Source organism: Rhinolophus sinicus, linkage group LG06 (assembly GCF_036562045.2).
Source record: "Rhinolophus sinicus isolate RSC01 linkage group LG06, ASM3656204v1, whole genome shotgun sequence".
Taxonomy (NCBI): domain Eukaryota; kingdom Metazoa; phylum Chordata; class Mammalia; order Chiroptera; family Rhinolophidae; genus Rhinolophus; species Rhinolophus sinicus.
Genome location: NC_133756.1, coordinates 696,763 through 715,734, shown reverse-complemented (window position 1 = coordinate 715,734; position 18,972 = coordinate 696,763). Strand labels below are relative to the sequence as shown.

The window sequence follows — 18,972 nt, the reverse complement described above, 5'->3', positions numbered from 1 at the left end:
GAATGAATGGTCAGGCAGTGGTGACAGGAAGCAGAGAGAGCCTCACCTCACTTCTGGCCAGGCAGGGGTGCTGGAAAACACAAGAAAATGACAATGGAAAGGGGGTGGGGAGAGGATACCTCAAGGGGATCTGACCAGCACAGGTGGGGCTGAGCCCTGAGGGCAGCCAGGGGTGCTGGAGAAGGGTGGGGTGGAGACCAGGGCTAGGGCGTGCCCAGGTGGGAGCCGGGGCACCCTGTCTGTGCCCCTCAGATTCTGTCTATTCAAACAGGCTTGCTGGCTGTGGTGGGGACCAAGGACACTGCCGCCCTGGCTTTGCCCTGCAGCCCATGGAGCTGAGACCTGGCACCAGCCACAAGGAGAATGTGCCCCCCAGGCCTGCGACCCCCCTGAGGCCAGGCAAGAGGCTTAATGGGTCTGGGTCGGAGATGGCAGGAGCAGCGTCCCCTCTAGGTATTGGCTCGGAGCCCGTTCCCCAAACAGGCTAGCCCAGGGCCTCGCTAATTCCAGAGGTTACCTGTACAGGGCCACCTGGGCCAGGACAAAGTCTTCCCAGCCTAGGGCCCAAGGGAGGGTCAGGAAGTCAGGAAGTGAGGTCAGGAAGAGGGGGGACAAGGAGTGGGCCAGACTGGGGCCCCTGGCTGAGAAGGGGCCCCCACAGTTTGGTCTGTGTCAGGGGTGGTGGGCTGGGGAACATATGTGCTCATGTGCCTGGGGCTTCAAGAAGGTCACAGGTGAAGACAGCCCAAGAACAAATTCAGATTCCGATTCACATGCCAGTTTCTCCAGCTGTGTGACCGTGGGCAAGTTGCTTAACCTCTCTGAGCTTTAGTTCCTATCTACAAACTTTTATGGCCCACTCTACCTGCCAGGCCCTCCCAGGCAGCTCACCAGCCTGCAGGAGGCCTTGTTTCCTGTGGATTAGCCTTGGGGGCAGTGGGGGGACGCATGGGAGGCAGAGGCTTTAAGCCTCACCCCATCGTCCCCACAGCTCATTTTTAGCTGTGCTCATACGCTGGGTGTTGCTTTCATGCTGAGCTGCTGCCTCCTCCCAATTACCTCTTTGCTCAAGTTGGAAATCAGGGACTCATTTCTTGACTGTTCTCTTTCCTTTGCCCATCTTCTAAGTCTCCACATCCATAGCAGATCTAAACCTGTCTCCTCTCTCCACCCTTCCTGCCACGCCCGATTCCACCCCTATCGTCTTGCCTGAAACCCTTCCAAAGCCTCCTGTCTCCCTGCCTCCCTCTGCCCTCTTCTGAGTCACTGGTCTTGCTCAAGATCTCAAAGCACTGCCTGTCAGTCTCCAGAGCTGACACAGAGCCCTGAATTTTGGTCTCGTTCCTGCCTGGGACCCTGTCCCTCCCTAGCCCCACCTGTCCCATCTGAGCCCTGACCACCTATCGGGTCCTCCCCCAGGGCATGATTGTCTCTACTCTCTTTAGAGCAACAGAGACTCCTGAAGAGCCTGAATATCAGCCTGGGCAGTGGGCAGGTCCGGTGGGTGCCCATGGGCCAGGCTGAGAGGGGAGGGCCTGCCACCACCCCCTCCCCAGGGGCAGTGCTTCACCAGGAGCCCTGCCGAGTCCAGACCAACCTGGCCAGCCCTAGCCCCCGCCTGGGCCTCACCCTGAAGGACAAGACTGGCCAGCGGATGAACTCAAGCTTCTGGCAGCAGAGCAACCTGCGGCCCCTGGGAGTCCTCCCCCAGGGGAGAGCCCGAGAGTGTGCCATTCGGCAGAGCAACCTGAGCATGAGAGAGACCAGCTCAGCTGAGTGTGGAAGTCACACCAGCCCCCACCTCTGGTCAGATCCTCAGGAAAGCTTCTGGCCCCACATGATGCCCCAGGGAAGCCCCCTACCCCGAGGGCCACTGGCTCGCCCACCCTCCAGCCTGAGGCAGTCCCGGCTGCTGGCCACAGACACCCCCTGCCGGGACTTCAGGCCTGCTACAGGCTATGCCCCTTTTGATGGGCAGACACGGCCAGGCCCCAGATCCTGGGGTGGCCTGGGGAGCTGGACCTCCAGGCTCATGGGGGAACCCCTCACCCTGGAGGACCTGGCTGTCCCTGCCGAGAGCCAAGGTCGGGCCCCATCCCAGGCTGCCATCTCCCAGTTGCTGGCCTCTGTGCGACGCCTGGAGCATCAGGCAGCCCGCCTCAGGTGCTGGGCGTCCCAGGAAACCCCTGGCCCTCCTCAGCAGGAGCCCTGGACCAGTAATGGCCAGGCCGTCTCTGCTCACCGCCCGCCCAGCCAGCCTGTTCTTGCTTCCTGGGATGAGAGGAAGCAACATCCCCGAAGTCTCAGAGGAACTGAGGATTTCCCAGACACACCAGGGGTCTGGGCTCATCTCCTGGACTCTCAGGCAAGCAGCAAGCCCACGTCACTGGAGGCCACTTTGGAGACACTGACTGCAGAGTTCCTTGACCCTGAGCAGGGGGTCCTCTCTGCCTACCCTGCAAGGCGAGGAGAGAACAGATCCCCGGGGCCTACATACAGCAAGGAGCAGAGGGGGGACCCCTTGCTCCCTCTAGGGGTGTGCAGCAGGGATGCCAGACTCTGCTCCTTTGCCTTCTCCAGAGCAGCCTGGGGTGTCCTTCCTGGGGGGGAAGGAGGGGAGCAGGCCCCATGGGAGCAGGTCAGCAGAGAGGAAGGGAGAACGGCTTCCTGTCCGCCAGACACAGCCCCAGCCAGAGGTGCCCTGCAGGTAGAGGCCAGAGGAGTCTGGGAGTGGGAGTTGGGGGGCTCCGGGGGTCCCCACTGCCTCTCCCAGGAATTCTCACTCCCAGCTGGCTGTCACTACCCTGTCACACCCCCTTCCCTTAGAAAGGGAGGCCTTGGGCAGGCAGGCTTGGCAGGGGTGTCTTGTCCTGCTTGTTTCTTGACCTGAGAGCTGTCTTGTCATTTTGTTTCCCAAGAACAAAGCCAGAAACATTGTGAGCCTGGAATCTGAGATGACCCGGTGAGGCCATGGCTGTGGGGTGGGTCTGGGGCCCCACTTCTGGGACTGCTCCTCTCCCATTTCCCTGGGCGAATGGACACTCAGGCCTGATGGCAGATCTGCGCAGGATTTAAGGGGGAGGGGACTTCCTTCACACTGTCCCTGCTGAGGTGACAGGGGCCTCTGGGCCCCAGGTACAAGAACGTGGGACCAACCGTGTGCTGCACCTGGGAATTGTAAACTGCTGAGGCATTCTCCTGTCTCCAGGGGAGTTCTTGCCTGAGATGTCCAAGGCCAGCCACTGATACCTAGAGGGAAGGCCTTCCTACTGTGCCGCGGGCATCCCCCTGTCACCCCGGGCAGGACTGGAGAGGTCAGGTGGGGGGCGCTGAGCCTTCAGCTGCTCCCTGGGGCTGAGGGGCCAGGCCCTGATCAGCCGTGGTCCATCCCCAGCCGGCAGCTGCTGTCCAGATGTTTCAGAGCCTGGTGGCAGCTGGTGTGGAGGCAGCAGGCGGTGGCAGTGGCCCTGAGCCGTCGGCAGCTGTTACGCAGGGGCCTGCAGGCGCTACGGTGGGCGCTGTGGCTGCGGGAGGCCCAGCTGGAGGTGGCGTGGGGGCGACACACTCGGGCCCTGCTGGGCCGGAGCTTCCACAAGGTCAGGGGCCTTCATGGTGGGCCACGGGGAGGGGATGAGACGCTGACACGACTGGGGAGGAGTGAGCAGCAGTAGAGCAGGTGGTTGTCAGCCCACCTGAACCATTCTGCCCCAGTCCTTGCTTTCCTATTTTCTGGCTGTGTGGCCTCAGGCAAGTTACTTAACCTCTGTGCCTTAGTCTTATATCTCTAAAATGGGATAATAATAATAGCACATACCTCTCAGGGTTGTTATGAAGTTCAATAAATATAAGGGACTCAGAGCCATGCCTGGCACAAAGCAAGCACTCTGTTGCATAAATGGGTGCTGTCTTTTACCAGTGGTTTGTGGGCCAGGACTGGGAGGGCACTTCCTTCCTCAGAAAAGGGTGCTCTGGGAGGACGCAGTTCCGAGTTTGGTCTCCCAAGGAAAGCCCTGCCTCTTGGGCTCCATCTCTCTGGTCAGTCATGCATTCCCAAAGAGGCGGGGTAGTCTAATGGTTAAGACCACAGGCTTTGGTGTCTGACCAAAATGTTTGACTCCTGTCCCTGCCCCTTCCTGGCGCTCCCTCTCAGGGCACATTTGAGGCTGTAGCCAACGTCCCTCTTCCTCTTCTCTCTTGATCCAGTGGAAAAAACTGACTCAGCAACAGAAACAAGGGAAGCCCCACATCCAGGCTGGTCCAGGACCTCCACCTTCTGGGGGAGGCTCCTCAGGAAGGAAGCCAGTGGTGGACCCTGCCCAGAGAAGCAGGTAGTCTGGGACCCCCGAGTGCGGCTGGGGCAATGTGGATAGCTTTCCCTCCTTGTCCCCTCCCCTACAAGAGAATGAGGACAAAACTAGCAGATGTTGACAAAGATGTCCATCACAGCGTTATTTATCTTTGTAAACACTTTGAAACAGCTTAAATGCCCAGTGAGTGAGAAAATTGTGGTTTAACCATGTGATGAATATTTGGCAACCACTCAACATGAGATTCATGAAGACTTAAAAAATTTCTCCCCACTCTTTTTTTCCCCTTTTTCTTTTCTCCCCCTTCTTTTTCTTTTCTCCCCCTCCCCCCCACCCCCCCACCCCCACCATCTTCTGCCTCCCCTCCCCTCCACTGCCTCCGGCTGGAGTGGACAGGTTGGATCGTGTGGCTTCCCACAGCCTGGGCCTCACTTTCTCTCTGGGCAACTTTACTTTCAGTCTAGGGAGCCTGAGGGAGGAGGCAAGAGCCCAGCCGATCCCATCAAGCACTGCGCCAAGACCAGATGGAGGAGACGGGAGAGTCCAGAGCCTACAGGCCCTGCAACAACTGGCTGGTGAGATGTGGGGCCCCGGGAAAGCAGGGGAGGTGGAGCTGGGCAGGGCTGAGCCCCAACACGGGCTAGAGCAGGGGGTCCTGAGTGAATGAGTGTTTATTGAGCATCTACTCTAGCAACTTTCCAGACATGATCTCATTCGAGCTTCACGGTGACCTCGGCAAGACATTGTGTCTGATGGCGAACTGAGGCACAGGAAAGAAAGTTTCCAGCTTGAGGACACACAGTGTGAGAGGTGCACATCCTGCGTTTGGAAGCCGTAGACACTGGTAGAAGTCCAGCAGAAGCTTGAGTGTTAGACCTGCAAGTCCCTTAGACATCACTCACTCACGGGAAAACTGGAGCCCCGCGATGCGGACACAGCTTGGTGTCGTGGCCCCTCCTGGCCTTCATCCTCCCTCTACTCACTGTCTTCTCTCTGCTTCTTCCCTCCCTGTACAGTCTTCCTCCTGTGGTGCCATCAGAAGGAATGGGCCAGGCAGGAGAGGGTGGTCCAGGGAGATGCCTCCCGGGCCACGTTGAGGACTCAGAAGATGGAGAGGCCCCCCCAGGCCCAGTGTTCTCCTGCTGCACACGCAACCTTCACAGCCCCACTGGACCCCCAGCAGCAGAGAGATTGGCTTTGCAGGTGGGTGGAAGGGTATAGAGTGGGGCGCCCCTTCCCTGAGGCAGAGGGTGGGTGAGGCACAGCTGGGAGATGCCCGTCCAGTCATTTCTTGACTCCTTCTAGTATTGAGAGACGAAAGTGAAAATAAGAACTGAAAACAGCAGCCATTTCCTGAGAGCCTAAGACCTGCTGGACACTACTAGACACCACCCAGGAGCTGGGATTTAGTTATAAGCAAAGTTTAGTGCTGGCCGCCACCTGCGGTGGTAGAACCCAGGGCCAAGTGGGGGGACAGTCACAAAGCATGTGTGTGACTACCAGCTGAATGTTGTTGTGAAGGGAAGGAACATGGACCTGTAGGAGTTTGATTTTTTTTTTACTTGTTAACGTGTTTGTTTTCTAAAGGTGGCCAATTTTTTTTTTAATTTTATTGGGGAATATTGGGGAGCATTGTGTTTCTCCAGCTCCAAGTCGTTGTCCTTCAATGCAGTTGTGGAGGGCGCAGCTCAGCTCCAAGTCCAGTCACCGTTTTCAATCTTTAGTTGCAGGGGGCACAGCCCACCATCCCATGTGGGAATTGAACCTGTAACCTTGTTGTTGAGAGCTCGCGCTCTAACCAACTGAGCCATCTGGCCGCCCCACTCCCCCTTGTTAACTTTTTTATTATGAGACATTTTTATCTTACACAGAAGTAGAGAAAATAGGATAATTAACCCATGTGCCCACTGCCCAGCCTCAAGAAAAGCACCTCCTGAGAAAACTTGTTTCATCTGTACCCCAATTGCTCCCCCCTCTACATGATTTCAAGGCAAACCCCAGCCATTACCCCATTTCATCCATAAATATTTCTGTGGCATCTCTAAAAGATAAGGGCACTTTTAAACAACCTAACCGCAATGCCATGCTTACACCTAAAAAATGAACATTAATACCAGCAAATGTCTGGTCAGCCTTCAAATATCCTACTGTTTTACAAACATATAGTTTGTTTGAACCGGGATCTAAATAAGGTCCACATGTAATTGGTTGAGAAGTCGTTAGAGTCTTTCTAAGTTATGGGCTCCCCTGCATTTCTTTTTCTTTTTCCCTTGCAATTTATCTGTTGAAGAAACCACGTTGCTTGTCCAGTAGAGTCTCCTGCTGTCTGCATTTTGCTGATTGCATACCCCTGACATAGTTTTCTATGAGAAGTTTTTTTGTTTGTTTTTAAAGATTTTTATTGTGAAAGGGGAACAGGACTTTATTAGGGAACAGTGTGTACTTCCAGGACTTTTTTCCAAGTCAACTTGTTGTCCTTTCAATCTTAGTTGTGGAGGGTGCAGCTCAGCTTCAAGTTGGTGTCCTTTCAAGTCTTAGTTGTGGAGGGCGCAGCTCAGCTCCAGGTCCAGTTGCCGTTGCTAGTTGCAGGGGGCGCTGCCCACCATCCCTTGGAGGGAGTCTAACCGGCAACCTTGTGGCTGAGAGGATGCGCTCCAACCAACTGAGCCATCCGGGAGGCAGCTCAGCTCAAGGTGCCGTTTTCAATCTTAGTTGCAGGGGGTGGAGCCCACCATCCCTTGCAGGACTCGAGGAATTGAACCGGCAACCTTGTGTTTGAGAGCCCACTGGCCCATGTGGGAATCGAAACGGTAGCCTTCGGAGTTAGGAGCATGGAGCTCTAACGGCCTGAGCCACCAGGCCGCCCTATGAGAAGTTTTAACAAAGGGAGCTGAGTTTAACCAGGGTTCAGCAGGGATGTGAAGGATGAATGGAGGGGAGCAGACGAGAGAGCGCCAGTCAGAGGGAACAGCGTGTGCAAAGGCCTGTGACAGCAACTGTAGTCAAGTTGGAGCCCTGTTAGTATGGGGCGGAAGGCTGGGGATGGTTTGAGATGAAGTTGGAAAGGTGTGCTGGTGGCCTTGCGGGCTTCGAAATTTTATCATACAAGCTGCCACTGGAGGATTTTAGCAGGGGAGTACAATGATTTGATTTGAGATTTTAAAAAAATCACTCTGGTTATTGAGTAGAAACACTGACTGGAGTGGATGCAGGTGGCCAGGTAGGAGGCTGCTGAGGCCATCCAAGCACCCAGAGGTGATGGTGTCAAGTCCCATTTTATGGATGAGACAACTGAAGCCCAGAGAGGTGAAGTGGCTTGCCCAAGTAGTATGTCTGGCATGTGGCAGGTGGCTGTAGCTGCAGTCTTTATTATTAGCACCTGCACTTTCTCTTGACTCTCCCAGGTGCTTTTGGGCCTGGCAGCAGTTGGTGAAAAGAGAGACCCGATACTGGCACCACCTGGCCAACTGCCAAGTGGGGACACTGAGCATGTGCCTGCAACAGTGGGTGTGGATGAAGCAACTCCGGGCCTCGGATGGGGTGAAGGCGACCCAGCTGACCCTCTGCCAGCAGAAGGCAGGTGAGTGTTGGGCCAAGGAGTTTCACTTCCCTCCCACCCCAGCAAACAGTGTCACTTAAGCTCCTTTTGCAGTGGGCCCAGTTGAATTATATATTCTTATAATAAGAGGTGATGGAATTGGGACCTTTCTTGGGGGTGCAGCCTGGTGGGCCTGGGAGGGTCCAGGAGGGGTCCCTGGAATGGGCTGGCCTTGGCTGGACCCCCTCCTCGTGCACATCACGAGCTCCTTTAAGCAAGAGAATTTGTTCCATCTTTTGCCAGGAAGGTCCATGCTCTTGGGAAGCTCCTGGTCTGAGTGGGACATGGCTTCTTCACCCCACCAAAACCTGACAGGGGAAGATGGGATCTTTGAGGGTCCTGGAGAGGAGGGTGTGGAGGCGGTGGGAGGGGGAAGTGCCCATGAGGGGAGAGGGCCTAAGGGGACCTGAGGCAGCAGCCACCAATGGCTTTGGACAGAGGGAGGTCACTGGAGACACAGCTGACTTGTCTCTTGCCTGCTTTTCAGGAAACATGGCCCTCCACAGCTCAGCCTCTGGAGGGGCCACAGCCCATGGCCTAGGCCACTGCCCCCAGGGGCTGCCCCTGGAGCAAGGCCAGGGTTCCCTGCAGAAGGCCCGCCGGAGATTGGCCCTCCACTCAGTGCTGCTGCTCTGGAGGAAGCGGCTCTCCCAGCACCGGCAGGCAGAGTAGGTGTCCACGAACTCGTGACCTGGGGTTGGGCCTGGGGTCACAGGGTGGTCAAGGGAGCAGCACTCAGCCAGCCCTGGGAGGAGTGTCCCATAGGGAATAGGCCACATCCTGCTCCTCACCATGGCCCGAGCATGCGGCCTGGCACACTATGTGTCCCAGTGGGTGTGGGGCCAGGGGAGGTGGCAGGGACACTGAGACAGTGATTGAACAGAGAGCTGTGGGGACCATGGGGCACCTGGGGGCACAGAAATAGAGTGCTGCCAAGTTGGTGGGAACGTGATGGGGAGGTTGGTTTAATTCTGTCTCCCTCCTCAGAATCTGGAACCATCTCTCACCCATCTCCCAGCTGGTGGCAGGAACCCTGTCTGTCTCCTCACCACTGTCTCCCAGCACCTTGTAGGTGCCTGGCCTGTCACAGGCATGGAGTAGATACTGTAAATAAATAAGTGAAGGAGCCACTTTATCCCCCTGCCCCCATTATACAGCTAGAGAAACTGAGGCTCAGAGGGGTCAGGCAGCTTGCTCTAAATCACACTGTGTATCAGGAGCAAGAAGGTGGGATTCAGAGCCCAAGCTGAAGGTTTTGTGTGAGGAGGGTGGTGGGGTCAGGAGGGGTCAGCTTCCCGACAGGCTGTCAGGAGGAACTTAAGCAAGCAGTTACAGGGTTAATAAGTCTGTCCTTGAAAGCCGTTCGCAGGGCTGGCCCATGGTACAGGTGGCTCGAGCACCGAGCACCGTGCTCCTAACGCTAGGTTCGATTCCCACGTGGGCCAGTGAGCTGCGCCCTCTACAGCTAAGATTGTTAACAACGGCTCTTCCTGGAGCTGGGCTGCCGTGAGCAGCCTGAGGTCAGCATGAGTGGCCCGCAGCCCGCGGCTGTGGTGAGCAACCTATGCCCACGGACTGCCTCAGCCGGGGTAGGGGTGGGGGGGCGGTGCACACAAGGCTCATAACACCAGCATGGGTCAGGGAGCTGTGTCCTACACAACTAGGCTGAGAAACAACTGCTTGAACCAGAGTGTGTGTGTGTGTGGGGGGGGGGAGTGGAGGCGGAAAAGGGGGGGGGGAATTATTTTAAAAAAAACAACAGAAAAAAGAAAGCCATGCACCTGGCATCCATCAGCCTCACACCCACTTGGTCCACTTGGACTCTCAGTTTCTTTTAATGCACCCCTGGAACTCCAGGGAAAAACCAGTTAACCATGATCCTTTCTAATGTAACCCTCCTGCCCCCAGTCCGTCCTCACTCAGGCCTTTGGGCATCAGGGCACAGTCGATGTCTCCCTGTGGCATAACTGGGCTGACTGGTGGTCTGGGATGAGTGTTTGGATCCCAGGTCTGCTGCTGTTTGGAGTCTGGGGCAAGGCCTTCACCCAGGCCAAAGTTTCCCTATCGTTATAACACAGCTGAGGCAGAAGCACTGCCGTGGTTATGCACGTGGCCTGTTGAGTCGGGTCCCTGAGCCTAGGGCCTGGCTCCACCCCCATCATCTGTTAGCCCCCACCCACCCTGGGAGCATGGAGAGGCTCAGCCAGGTGGTCAGCACAGGTGGAGCGGTGGTCAAGCTTTCACTGCTCAGGAGCTCAGGCCACACCCTGACCATGAAGCCAGAGTCCCTGGGGGTGGGACCCGGTGAGGCAGCGGACAGCTGGTTTCGGAGGCGGTGGTGCAGAGCTGTAGCCAAGTGTTTGGCGGCGCCCTTCCAGCTCAGCCCTTTCCCTGGGTCCCAGCTGGGGGTGGCCCCTGCTTGGCAGCCACCCCAGATGGGGTGAGACTGGGGCCCAGCGACTCATTTGCCCCTTGTAGCTCCTATTTTCAGGGCACACAGCGGCAGATGCTAAGGTGCATCCTGAGGGCGTGGCACCTAAAGGTGTGGGGTCCTGGCAACGTATCAGGCAACGCCAGGATCACCTTGGCTCCAAAACCGCTACGTGGCATCCTGGAAGAGGAGGCCTCCCTGGGCTGCAGCGCACCCCACAGCTCACTGGGGAAGGTGAGGGGCAGGGGTGGGATGGGCCAGGGTAGATAGGGACCAGGTGGGACGAGAGGGAGGAAATGGAGCAGGGCTGGGTACTCAGGACTCTACATGCCTTCTCCAGGCATCCAGGGCTCCCGCCCTCCTGGAGACCCTTCGGCTGAACTTTCTGTGGGCAGCTGGGTGGCGGCAGCAAAGGCAGTGCCTTCTGCTCTGGCAGGCACGGGCCCAGCAATCCCAGGGTGCAGCAAAGTGGCACCAGCGCACTCTTCAGAGGCGGTAGGGACCCCTCTCCAGGACAAGTGAGCCATGCCAGTCACTACTCAGTGGATTTACTGTTTCCCTGAGGTCTCTTTCCCACCAATCCTTGAACTTCACCACAGCATTCCCTTGGGGTCTGTATCCCAGAGGGCTCCCCTCTCACACCCTAGTCAGTTGGCTCCCAGACTCAGATCCTCTTACCTCCTCCTGCCCCCCTACCCTGACCTGCTGAGAGGTTTGTGTGTGTGTATGTGGAAGGAGGATAGGCACTTAGCAGGGTGACCATTTCTCTCAGAGACGTCACAGCTGTGGTTCATTCATAGCACAATGCTTAAGAGTCAGTTTGCCTGGGTTCTAATCCCAGCTTTGCCCCTCACTGGCTGTGTGATTTGGGTAAGTTGCTTAACCTCTCTGTGCCTCCATCTCTCCATTTGTAAGGGACTAATAATAGTACTCACTCGGATAGAAATCATGAGACAGCGGCGCATACACCCCCTAGCCCAGTGCCTGGCACATAGCAAGCACTCAGGTCACAGCAATGTTTATTACTAGATGCTGAGTACAGAACCTAGTATTGGAGCTCTGGGGTCTCATCTTATCTTCACCACCTGTCCTTGGGACCTTGGAGTAGCATTTCAGCCCTCCAGCCCCCAACCACCCATACTCCCCCATGATGGAAACAGGGAGAAGAATTATCCCAAACCCATCCCTGCCGCTGAGGGAGGGGAGAGCTGGTCTGGCCACCAATGGCAGTGACCGTCCTCCGGGTGGACACTCCCTTTCCCAGCATCCTCCTCGGCTGGAGCCACTGGGCAACAGCCCAAGGGTCCCTGAGAGAACTGGCTGCCCGCTGGACCTGGGACTGCAGCTGCAGGGCCACCCTAGGCCTCTGGCGGCAGCGGCTGGAGCAATGGCAGGAGGCGGAGCAGTGGGCCAGGGAGCGAGGCCGGAGACTGGTGCGTGATGCCCTGCGCCACTGGCACTCCTGTTGGCAGAGTGAGTCGGGGACTGGTCGGGGCAACAGGGTTGAGAGGGGGCCTGGGTCTATCAGGGATGCCCAGCATTCTGCCCTCTAGCACAGAGTTCAGTGATGGGACCTCCCACAGGGCATGCCCAGGACTGGGGTGGCAGAGCAGGACCTGGGGGCATGGCCACTGGCCCTCAGGTCCATGTCCCCGCTCTTCCCTTCTCTGGCTGTGTGGATATTAAACAAGTTACTTAACCTGAGTCTCAGCTTACGTATAAAACAAGGATAACAGTAGTGCCACCTCGTGGGGGTACTGTCAGGACCCTGTGAGGCACCCACCAATGTGCGTGGCTCAGAACCCAGCTCCCACTAGGGCTGCTCTTCATCCTCGTCCTCCTGGCCTGGCTTTCAGGGGTCACGGGTCTGAGCACTCAGGCACAGGAGGCAGGGATCACTGGGGGATTTTAGAGACTTCCCACTACACCGATACCTCGTATTGATGGGCTTGGTTGTTCTAGAAAGCTCAGGTCCTAGCCACAGTAGGCAGGTGTTTCTCCAGCCCAATTGCTGTCCAGTTGCCCAGGAATGCTGGCCCGGTATTGCCAGACCTTCTAGTTGTTAGAGAAAAGCTGGAGATCTAGATTTTTACGAAATTCTCAGGATTCCTAAACATTATCAAGAAAACAAAAACTCTGTCAGTTGGGTTGGCTTGGTCACCAGTATGCCACCTATACCCGAAAGATTTTAACCCAGGCAGTTAGGGTGGCCTCCTCTGTTCAGACTTGGGTAGAGGGCAAAGGGCTGGCTGAGCAGCAGCCCATGGTCACGTGGGGCCCAGGGCTGAGGCTGGGACAAGCACCCAGTGGCACTTCAGCATCTCTCTGGCCACAGGGCAGCAGTTCCTCCATGGACAGTACTGGAGGTGGGTGCAGGCGCACCTCCAGGGCCTGCGAAGGGCCGCGTTCTGGGGCTGGCAGCAGGCGGCAGCTCGTCAGAGACACATGATAGCCAGGTCAGAGCAGCTTCTACTGCAGAGGTGCGTGGGCTGGTGGTGGGAGCAAGGGGGAGGGTCGTCTGCACCCTGGGAAAAGCAGGGAGAAAGTCCAGGGGGCCATGAAGGGAGGCCCCAGCTTGGAGCTGTAGAGCCATGACCACCAACCGTCCATTACCTGCTTTGTGAGGGAGGCGGAGGATGGCAAGCCCCTCATCCCACCTGATGCCCTGATAAGCTCCAGGCCTCCCTGCTTTTGGCTGGGTCAGTCCTTTGGTTTCAGAGGATACAATTCAGATGGGGAAATCAATTCCTCAGACGTGCACCATAACGTGTGTTCCAACACGGTGTGTTGTTTGAGGAGTGGGCGTGGGGAATCCTACTGTATACAGTAGCTCAGAGAAGAGAATGAAATCTTAACTAGAGATGCTCTCGTAAAACACACATGTAGTTCATTAATGCACATTTAAAAGCAGAGGGCACAGATGATGCTTCCTCCCACCGCAGTTACAAATTTGCAAAGGTTCACAGTGTCCCCCAAGGCCAATGAACCTCAGAGTGACTGATTTCTGTGATTTCACATATGAAGAGCGTAGACATGTTTTTGGTCCCTCAGGGAATGGGGACCATGTTCCCCTAACTGGCGTCCTGCCCCAGAGCAGGCTTATGAGGGGAGGCTGGGGTGGCCTTCACCCCAGTGGAACAGGGGCTTGAACCCACAGCTGCCGGGTTCCCACATGATCCTTGGCAGCACATTCCTGCCATCCCACCTTCTCCAGCTGGAATGTGTGTGGACCAAGGCCGCAAATGAAAGCCAGCACTTTCCCCATTGTACATCAGTCCCTACGTTTCTAAGGCACAGGGTTGTGTATGCAGAACCGTATAGAACCTATGAGACTTTGAGGGGGAGAGGGGGTTGCGGTGTAATTTTGAATAAATGTGACTTTTGATGGTGACAGCAGCTGGGCTCCTCCTCTGCTTGTGCTTTGCAGCCACTTCCAGGCCCAGTGTGAAGCTGTGAGAGACGCAGGGATGCTCTGGGTGCAGCCTCCACCCTCCCAGGATGGCCTGAGGAGAGGGGCACTAGGGGCTGCATTCGACATGTGGCAGGAAGGCCGAGTGGCCACAGCCCGGGCTTGGGAGCAGCGCTTGGCCCGGGCCTCCATTGCCCACTGGCGAAGCCTTGTGCAGGGGCGCTGGGCTGACAGGCAGCGGAGGAGGACCCGGGTCCAGCAGGCCTTCTTAGTGTGGCGAGTGGCCCTGGGCCAGCGCTGGGAGGCCCACCAGCAGGCAGCAAAAAGAGTTCAGGCCCGGGCGCAGGTAGCGCTGTGCTGGACATTGTGGGTGCGTGAGTTCCGCCTACACCGGCTCAGCCGGGCCCACGCTGCCCGGAAGCTGAGCACCAGGTGGGTACCCACGGCCCCAGGGCAGCCCCCCACACTGTGCTTTTCAGCTTGGGCCTTGAACTTGCTTTTGGCAGGGATAGAGGTGGCCGGTGCCAGGGCTCAGGAGGCTAGGGGTGATAGGGAGACGTGATCCTGGTCATTGCAGCTAGTCCTGGGGTCACATCCCGTCTCTGCACTTTGTAGCTCTGTGACTCCTCTTGGCAAGTCTAACCTTAAAGGTCAGAGGAAGATAGCAGGCCTACCTTGCAGGATAGCCTGAGGATTAGAGAAACGGAATGCAAACTTTCAGCTCAGCTCAGGGCCAGGGCAGACACTGACACAGCAGGTGCTCTGTCTAGGAAAGAGGAGGCAAAGTGTAGCTGGCAGAACTGCTTCTCTCTGTCCCCTAAACGGGACGCTTGTCCGTTATGTGACATTGAGCTGCTCTCCTTGCCCATTTTGACCTGATTTCTCCAGGAGAGGGGTATGGTTGGAGGGGCACAGCACGGCACTGGGCTTTGCCTGGTGGTCACCTCCTGCAGGGCCCGGGCCCTGATAGCCTTGAGTGTGGGCTCTTCCCTCTTCCCCAGGGTCCTAGAGATCTGGGCCCAGTCAGCTGCCCAGGGCCGTGTCCAGCGGGTCACCATCACCCAGTTCCAGCAGGCTGGGCACAGGCGCCTCCTGCAGACCCACTGGGCCCAGTGGCGGACGGCACTGCTCAGAGTGTGGCTGGAACCTCGGGCAGAGGCCCAGAAGGCCAGCACAGCCCTTCCCAGACCCAGCACCTGCCTCAGGCATCCGCTCAGACTGGCCAGCAGAGGACACCTCCTGTTGCTAATGGATGTTGCAGCCCCATGGAAGCAGGTGAGGTAGGGCCCAGGTGGGATAGGAGGTCCAAAAATGCACCATGAGCCAGTGGCCTCAGAATCACCTTGTTTCAGCCCATGGTGGCAAGCATGGCTGGATGCTTCTCTAGGGACACAGCCTCCTGTGGACATCACCCCTCCTTGGTTCTTGGACAGCCTTCTGGTTCTGGAAGACAGCCAACTCCAGGTCCATCAGCAAACATTTACTGAGCATCTACTGAGTGCCAGTCCAGCTCAGGTCCACTGCAAAGATGAATGCTGGGGTCACAATCTATTAGGGAAATAGGCACCGAAACTCACTAAGTGTCATGCAGTCTAGAATCAAGACAGGAACATGGGGACAGTAGCAATTTTTTTGTGTGTCAAGTTCTTTGTTTCCTTATTGAAAAAATGAAACATGTGCATTACAGAAAAATCAGAAAATATAAATGAAAAAAAAATTATTTTTATCTCTCTACCCAAAGGTAACTGCCAGTCCTTCTCCAGACCAGAAGCAGTTTAGTTCTGATACTAGCAAATGGTGACAAGAGCTTGATGGCCTTGCAGGAGGGAAGAGATCACAGTGCAAGTCACGCACAAGAAAAGACCCTGCATGGCAATCCTGGGACATGTTATGACGGGACACACAGCCCCAGAGTTAATAGCAAAGCCACATGGTGCTCCTAAAGATGAGTTAGCACCATCAAGAATCCTGTTTCAGAATGCCAGCAAGTGTCTAATAGACTCTCGATAGTCTTAGAAAAGGGATTCAAGTGTCGGTGTGTTTGTTTAATGGAATTGAAAAGGACTAGCTTGGTCATTTGCAGAATCCACATATTCACATATATGGGGCGATGGCAACAGCAAATTCTAGGGGCTCAGGGTATTTTATTTCTAGGTCTTTGTTATGACACAACTTCATTTTCAGAGTATGTTTATAAACACATCCATTCCACCCCATTTACTGTTGGAGGCTTATAGAAACACTGGAAATAAATGCTGGGAGTGGTAACCAGGGTGCTTAATTCCGGGCCCCTCCTTTCTACCACATGAACACGCGCCCAGGCAGCCCCTGCCTAACATTGTGAGCAGCCGTTGTGCCATCTCACGGTGGCAGAGTCCCTGAGAGAGCCCCTGGTCTGTATAGAGCAGTAGCTGGGCTCTGGGGCTCTGGAGTCAGACCACTCCTGAGAGGGGGTGGCCTCAGGCAAGTGGTTTAACTTTGGAAAGTTTACATGGGAGAGTAATGTGTGCCTCACAGGCTGTACCTGGTATGAGCAGGCTCTTATCGAGTGGTAGCTATTATTAATCCACCTCGCAGCCCGGGTCTCCAGCGGCATGGCAGGATGGGAAAAGGGCAGGGGTGTGTGCTAATGGCCATAGCATGCTTGGGCACCTGCTTTGTCTCCTCTGGGAGCCTCTGGGCTCATGGGCTCATGTGAGGCCATATGAACTGGCCCACGTGTGCACACAGAAGTAGGAGGCCCCGCTATCTGTCAGGGGCAGGGCGGGAAAGGAATCCCACCAGGTCACCCGGGCCCCGGGAAGGCCAAGCCCGTTGGGTTCAGGTTTTCCTTTCTGGCTGTTCCTTTAGACCCGCAGCTGCAGGCCACAGGCCACGGGGTCCATGCTGCCCAGCCCAACACAGCACCGCAGCCTCGGTGGACAGAGGAAGTGGAAAGAAACGTCCTGGGCTCAGAGTAAGGAGACCTGTCCGTGGGGATAAACATCCGCAGTGTCGGAGGAGACAGTCACCAGCCCTCAAGGGCCTGGAATCCACGTCCCGTCATATGTATTTATCTGTATTTCCCTCACCCATTTCCTCTTCTGGACTATCTCAACCATTTTGAGAAAATAATTACATTTTCTCCTGTTCCACCCATTTTTTCTCCGTGGGCAGCAGCCCAGGACCGCTGGAGGCTTGGGCAGGTGTGGTGGAGGTGGCAGGCACAATGCTTAACCCCATTTGTTGTTCACCCCGCTTCGTTGTCTCAACTTCTAGGAGTGGACTAAAGGAGAATTTGCCCTCCTGAACGAATGTGTTAACCTTTTCTGATTCTATTCCTATTTCCAGGTAACAGGGTGTCTCTCCTCGGCCTGCAGTGGCCTGGATGCGCCAACTGGGCCCAGCGCTGGCCCCGCACAGGACCAGGGGAGGACTGCAGGTCTGAGACCAGCGCCATCAAGGGCAAAGGGCAGATGGAGACAAGGTGGCTGGGGGAAGAGCAGCTGCGTGGAGACGGTGGGGTTTGGGGGGCCAGGGCTGAGGGGCTTGCTTGAGTCATGGCCAGAGCTGGGCCTCTCTGGCCAGTGCTCTATACTGCAGGACCCTGGAGGCGCAGGCCCAGGCCTACAGCTCTGCCTTTTCCTGGCCGTGAAGGGGTCATGATGCTCTTGCCACCAGGAGGAAACACCTGCAACGCTGGCCCCTTGAGGCACTGATTTGCCAGCTGCAGGGCTCCCAGCAGGCAAGGCGCCTGGCAGTGACATGGCAGCGCTGGGTAGATGCTACGGGGACAGAGGAGCTGGGGCGCACACTGGTGAGTGGGGACTGCTGGGGAGCACAGCTGCCCGAGGTGGCAGTGGGCCCAATTTGGGGCCTTCTCACCAACTGTCCACACAGCTCAGGCAGTGGCACCTGAGACGGGCCTGGCGAATGTGGCGGCAGTGGGTTGTGAGGCTGAGGGTTGCTCGGCAGTTACAGCAACAAGGTGGCTGGGTCCTTTCTCAGGTACTGGTGGGGCAGCCCCCACCCACCCCCAGCAGGCCCTTCCAAACCTAGTGCCACACCTGGACATTTCTGAGCTGTGGACCCTCCCTGCTTGCCATCCCCAGGACCCCTTCATTTTCAGGGGAGGGGTCAGTTTGGTCAGAGAAAACAGCTTGGATTCTGGAGCCCTTTGATTTCGCTGGTAGCCCAGCCCAGTGCAGTCCTACCCGTCACTCAGACTGAGCTGCTCACACGGGCTTCTGTAAGCAATGGGGCCCCGAGTGTCCCATCCCTTCTCTGCTTGGAGCACAGCTTCCCAGATCACAAGTTAGATCTATTCTGAGCCCATGCATTTGGCCTGGGGTGGGGCTGGCTGGTTGGCTGCCTGGGGTGGAGGGAGGCACCACCTGTTCCTTCAAGGGACAGAAGGAGCTGGGTACCTGTGTTAAGTCTAGCCTAGACAACACAGACTCAGGAGGGAGCCGAATAACCTTTCCTTTCCACTTCCTGATTCCAGGCCTTTGAGAAATGGCACCAGAGCCTGGCAGCCAGGGGCCAGAGAAGGGGACCCACCAGCAGCCCAAGACCGCCTGAGCAAGGAGGGCACCAGGAGCCCTAGGGGCAGGCTGGAAGTTGCCTGAGCCCCTGCGTGTGATGGACTCGAGGAGCAGGGGGCCCAGCTCAGCTGTGACTTTTTCCCATGGAAAGAAAAATGGAACCAAGCCCTGCCTTCCTTGGGAAGGAACTGTGCCCACCGCCCAGGGAGTGCAGGCTGTCAGGCCACAGGGCTCTCCCCTATAGCCTAGTGACAGAGGGAACAGCTCTGGGAGGTCTGAAGGACAATAAAATGGCCTCCTTAGTCCCAGCTGCTCGCTCCATCACTCCTAAAGGCTGTCCCTCTGCCCCAGCCAGGCAGCCTGGAAGGAAGGGACAAGCGTGTACCATCAGACTGCCTTTGGATGCCACCCCTACCCTCCTTCCGCTGAGCCAGCCTGTGTGCATCTGCCAGTCACCACCCCAGGCAGCGGGGCTTGAGGACTGATTCCTGGGGAGCAGTGCCAAGCAGCTAAATTCTGGGATGGGGCGCACAGAAGGGGGAGCAGTTGGCAGGAGGAGGTCCCACCCAAAAAGTAAGCCAGGAAGAAATAAGTCCTGCTTAAGCAGCCTCATCTTTGCCCTCGATGGTAACGCGCAGGGTATCCCTCCGTGGCCAGGGGGAGAAAGGGAAGGCCGAGGGCCTCACCAATCACAAGGGTTTAGA

General features: G+C 56.7%; 2 protein-coding genes across 2 annotated transcripts; both read left to right on the top strand.

The window, feature by feature from the left end:
* Window positions 1-781: 781 nt before the first annotated feature.
* LOC109460669 (uncharacterized protein C1orf167) lies at window positions 782-18,561 on the top strand. Its single transcript, XM_074334044.1, has 14 exons — window positions 782-2,707; window positions 2,919-2,962; window positions 3,395-3,596; window positions 4,204-4,328; window positions 4,767-4,882; window positions 5,324-5,510; window positions 7,712-7,887; window positions 8,393-8,573; window positions 13,764-14,177; window positions 14,747-15,020; window positions 16,596-16,701; window positions 17,076-17,211; window positions 17,406-17,541; window positions 18,229-18,561. The coding sequence occupies exons 1-14, from the start codon at window positions 1,511-1,513 to the stop codon at window positions 18,328-18,330; spliced, it is 3,396 nt and encodes a 1,131-aa protein (XP_074190145.1). The 5' UTR covers window positions 782-1,510; the 3' UTR covers window positions 18,331-18,561.
* LOC141572351 (uncharacterized protein C1orf167-like) lies at window positions 9,681-13,512 on the top strand. The gene is made up of 5 exons (XM_074337103.1): window positions 9,681-10,570; window positions 10,677-10,831; window positions 11,601-11,809; window positions 12,672-12,816; window positions 13,494-13,512. Exons 1-5 carry the CDS (start codon window positions 10,412-10,414, stop codon window positions 13,510-13,512), a joined length of 687 nt encoding a protein of 228 aa, XP_074193204.1. The 5' UTR covers window positions 9,681-10,411.
* Window positions 18,562-18,972: the final 411 nt, after the last annotated feature.

Bases quoted from the DNA above. Each gene is read 5' to 3' on its own strand.
- LOC109460669 (XM_074334044.1), top strand. From the start codon at position 1,511: ATGGGCCAGGCTGAGAGGGGAGGGCCTGCCACCACCCCCTCCCCAGGG. The intron at 4,329-4,766 runs GTAGTCTGGGAC...CTTTACTTTCAG, and splicing joins GACCCTGCCCAGAGAAGCAG to TCTAGGGAGCCTGAGGGAGG. The intron at 17,542-18,228 runs GTGAGTGGGGAC...TCCTGATTCCAG, and splicing joins AGGAGCTGGGGCGCACACTG to GCCTTTGAGAAATGGCACCA.
- LOC141572351 (XM_074337103.1), top strand. From the start codon at position 10,412: ATGCTAAGGTGCATCCTGAGGGCGTGGCACCTAAAGGTGTGGGGTCCT. The intron at 10,571-10,676 runs GTGAGGGGCAGG...TGCCTTCTCCAG, and splicing joins CCCACAGCTCACTGGGGAAG to GCATCCAGGGCTCCCGCCCT. The intron at 10,832-11,600 runs GTAGGGACCCCT...TCCCTTTCCCAG, and splicing joins CAGCGCACTCTTCAGAGGCG to CATCCTCCTCGGCTGGAGCC.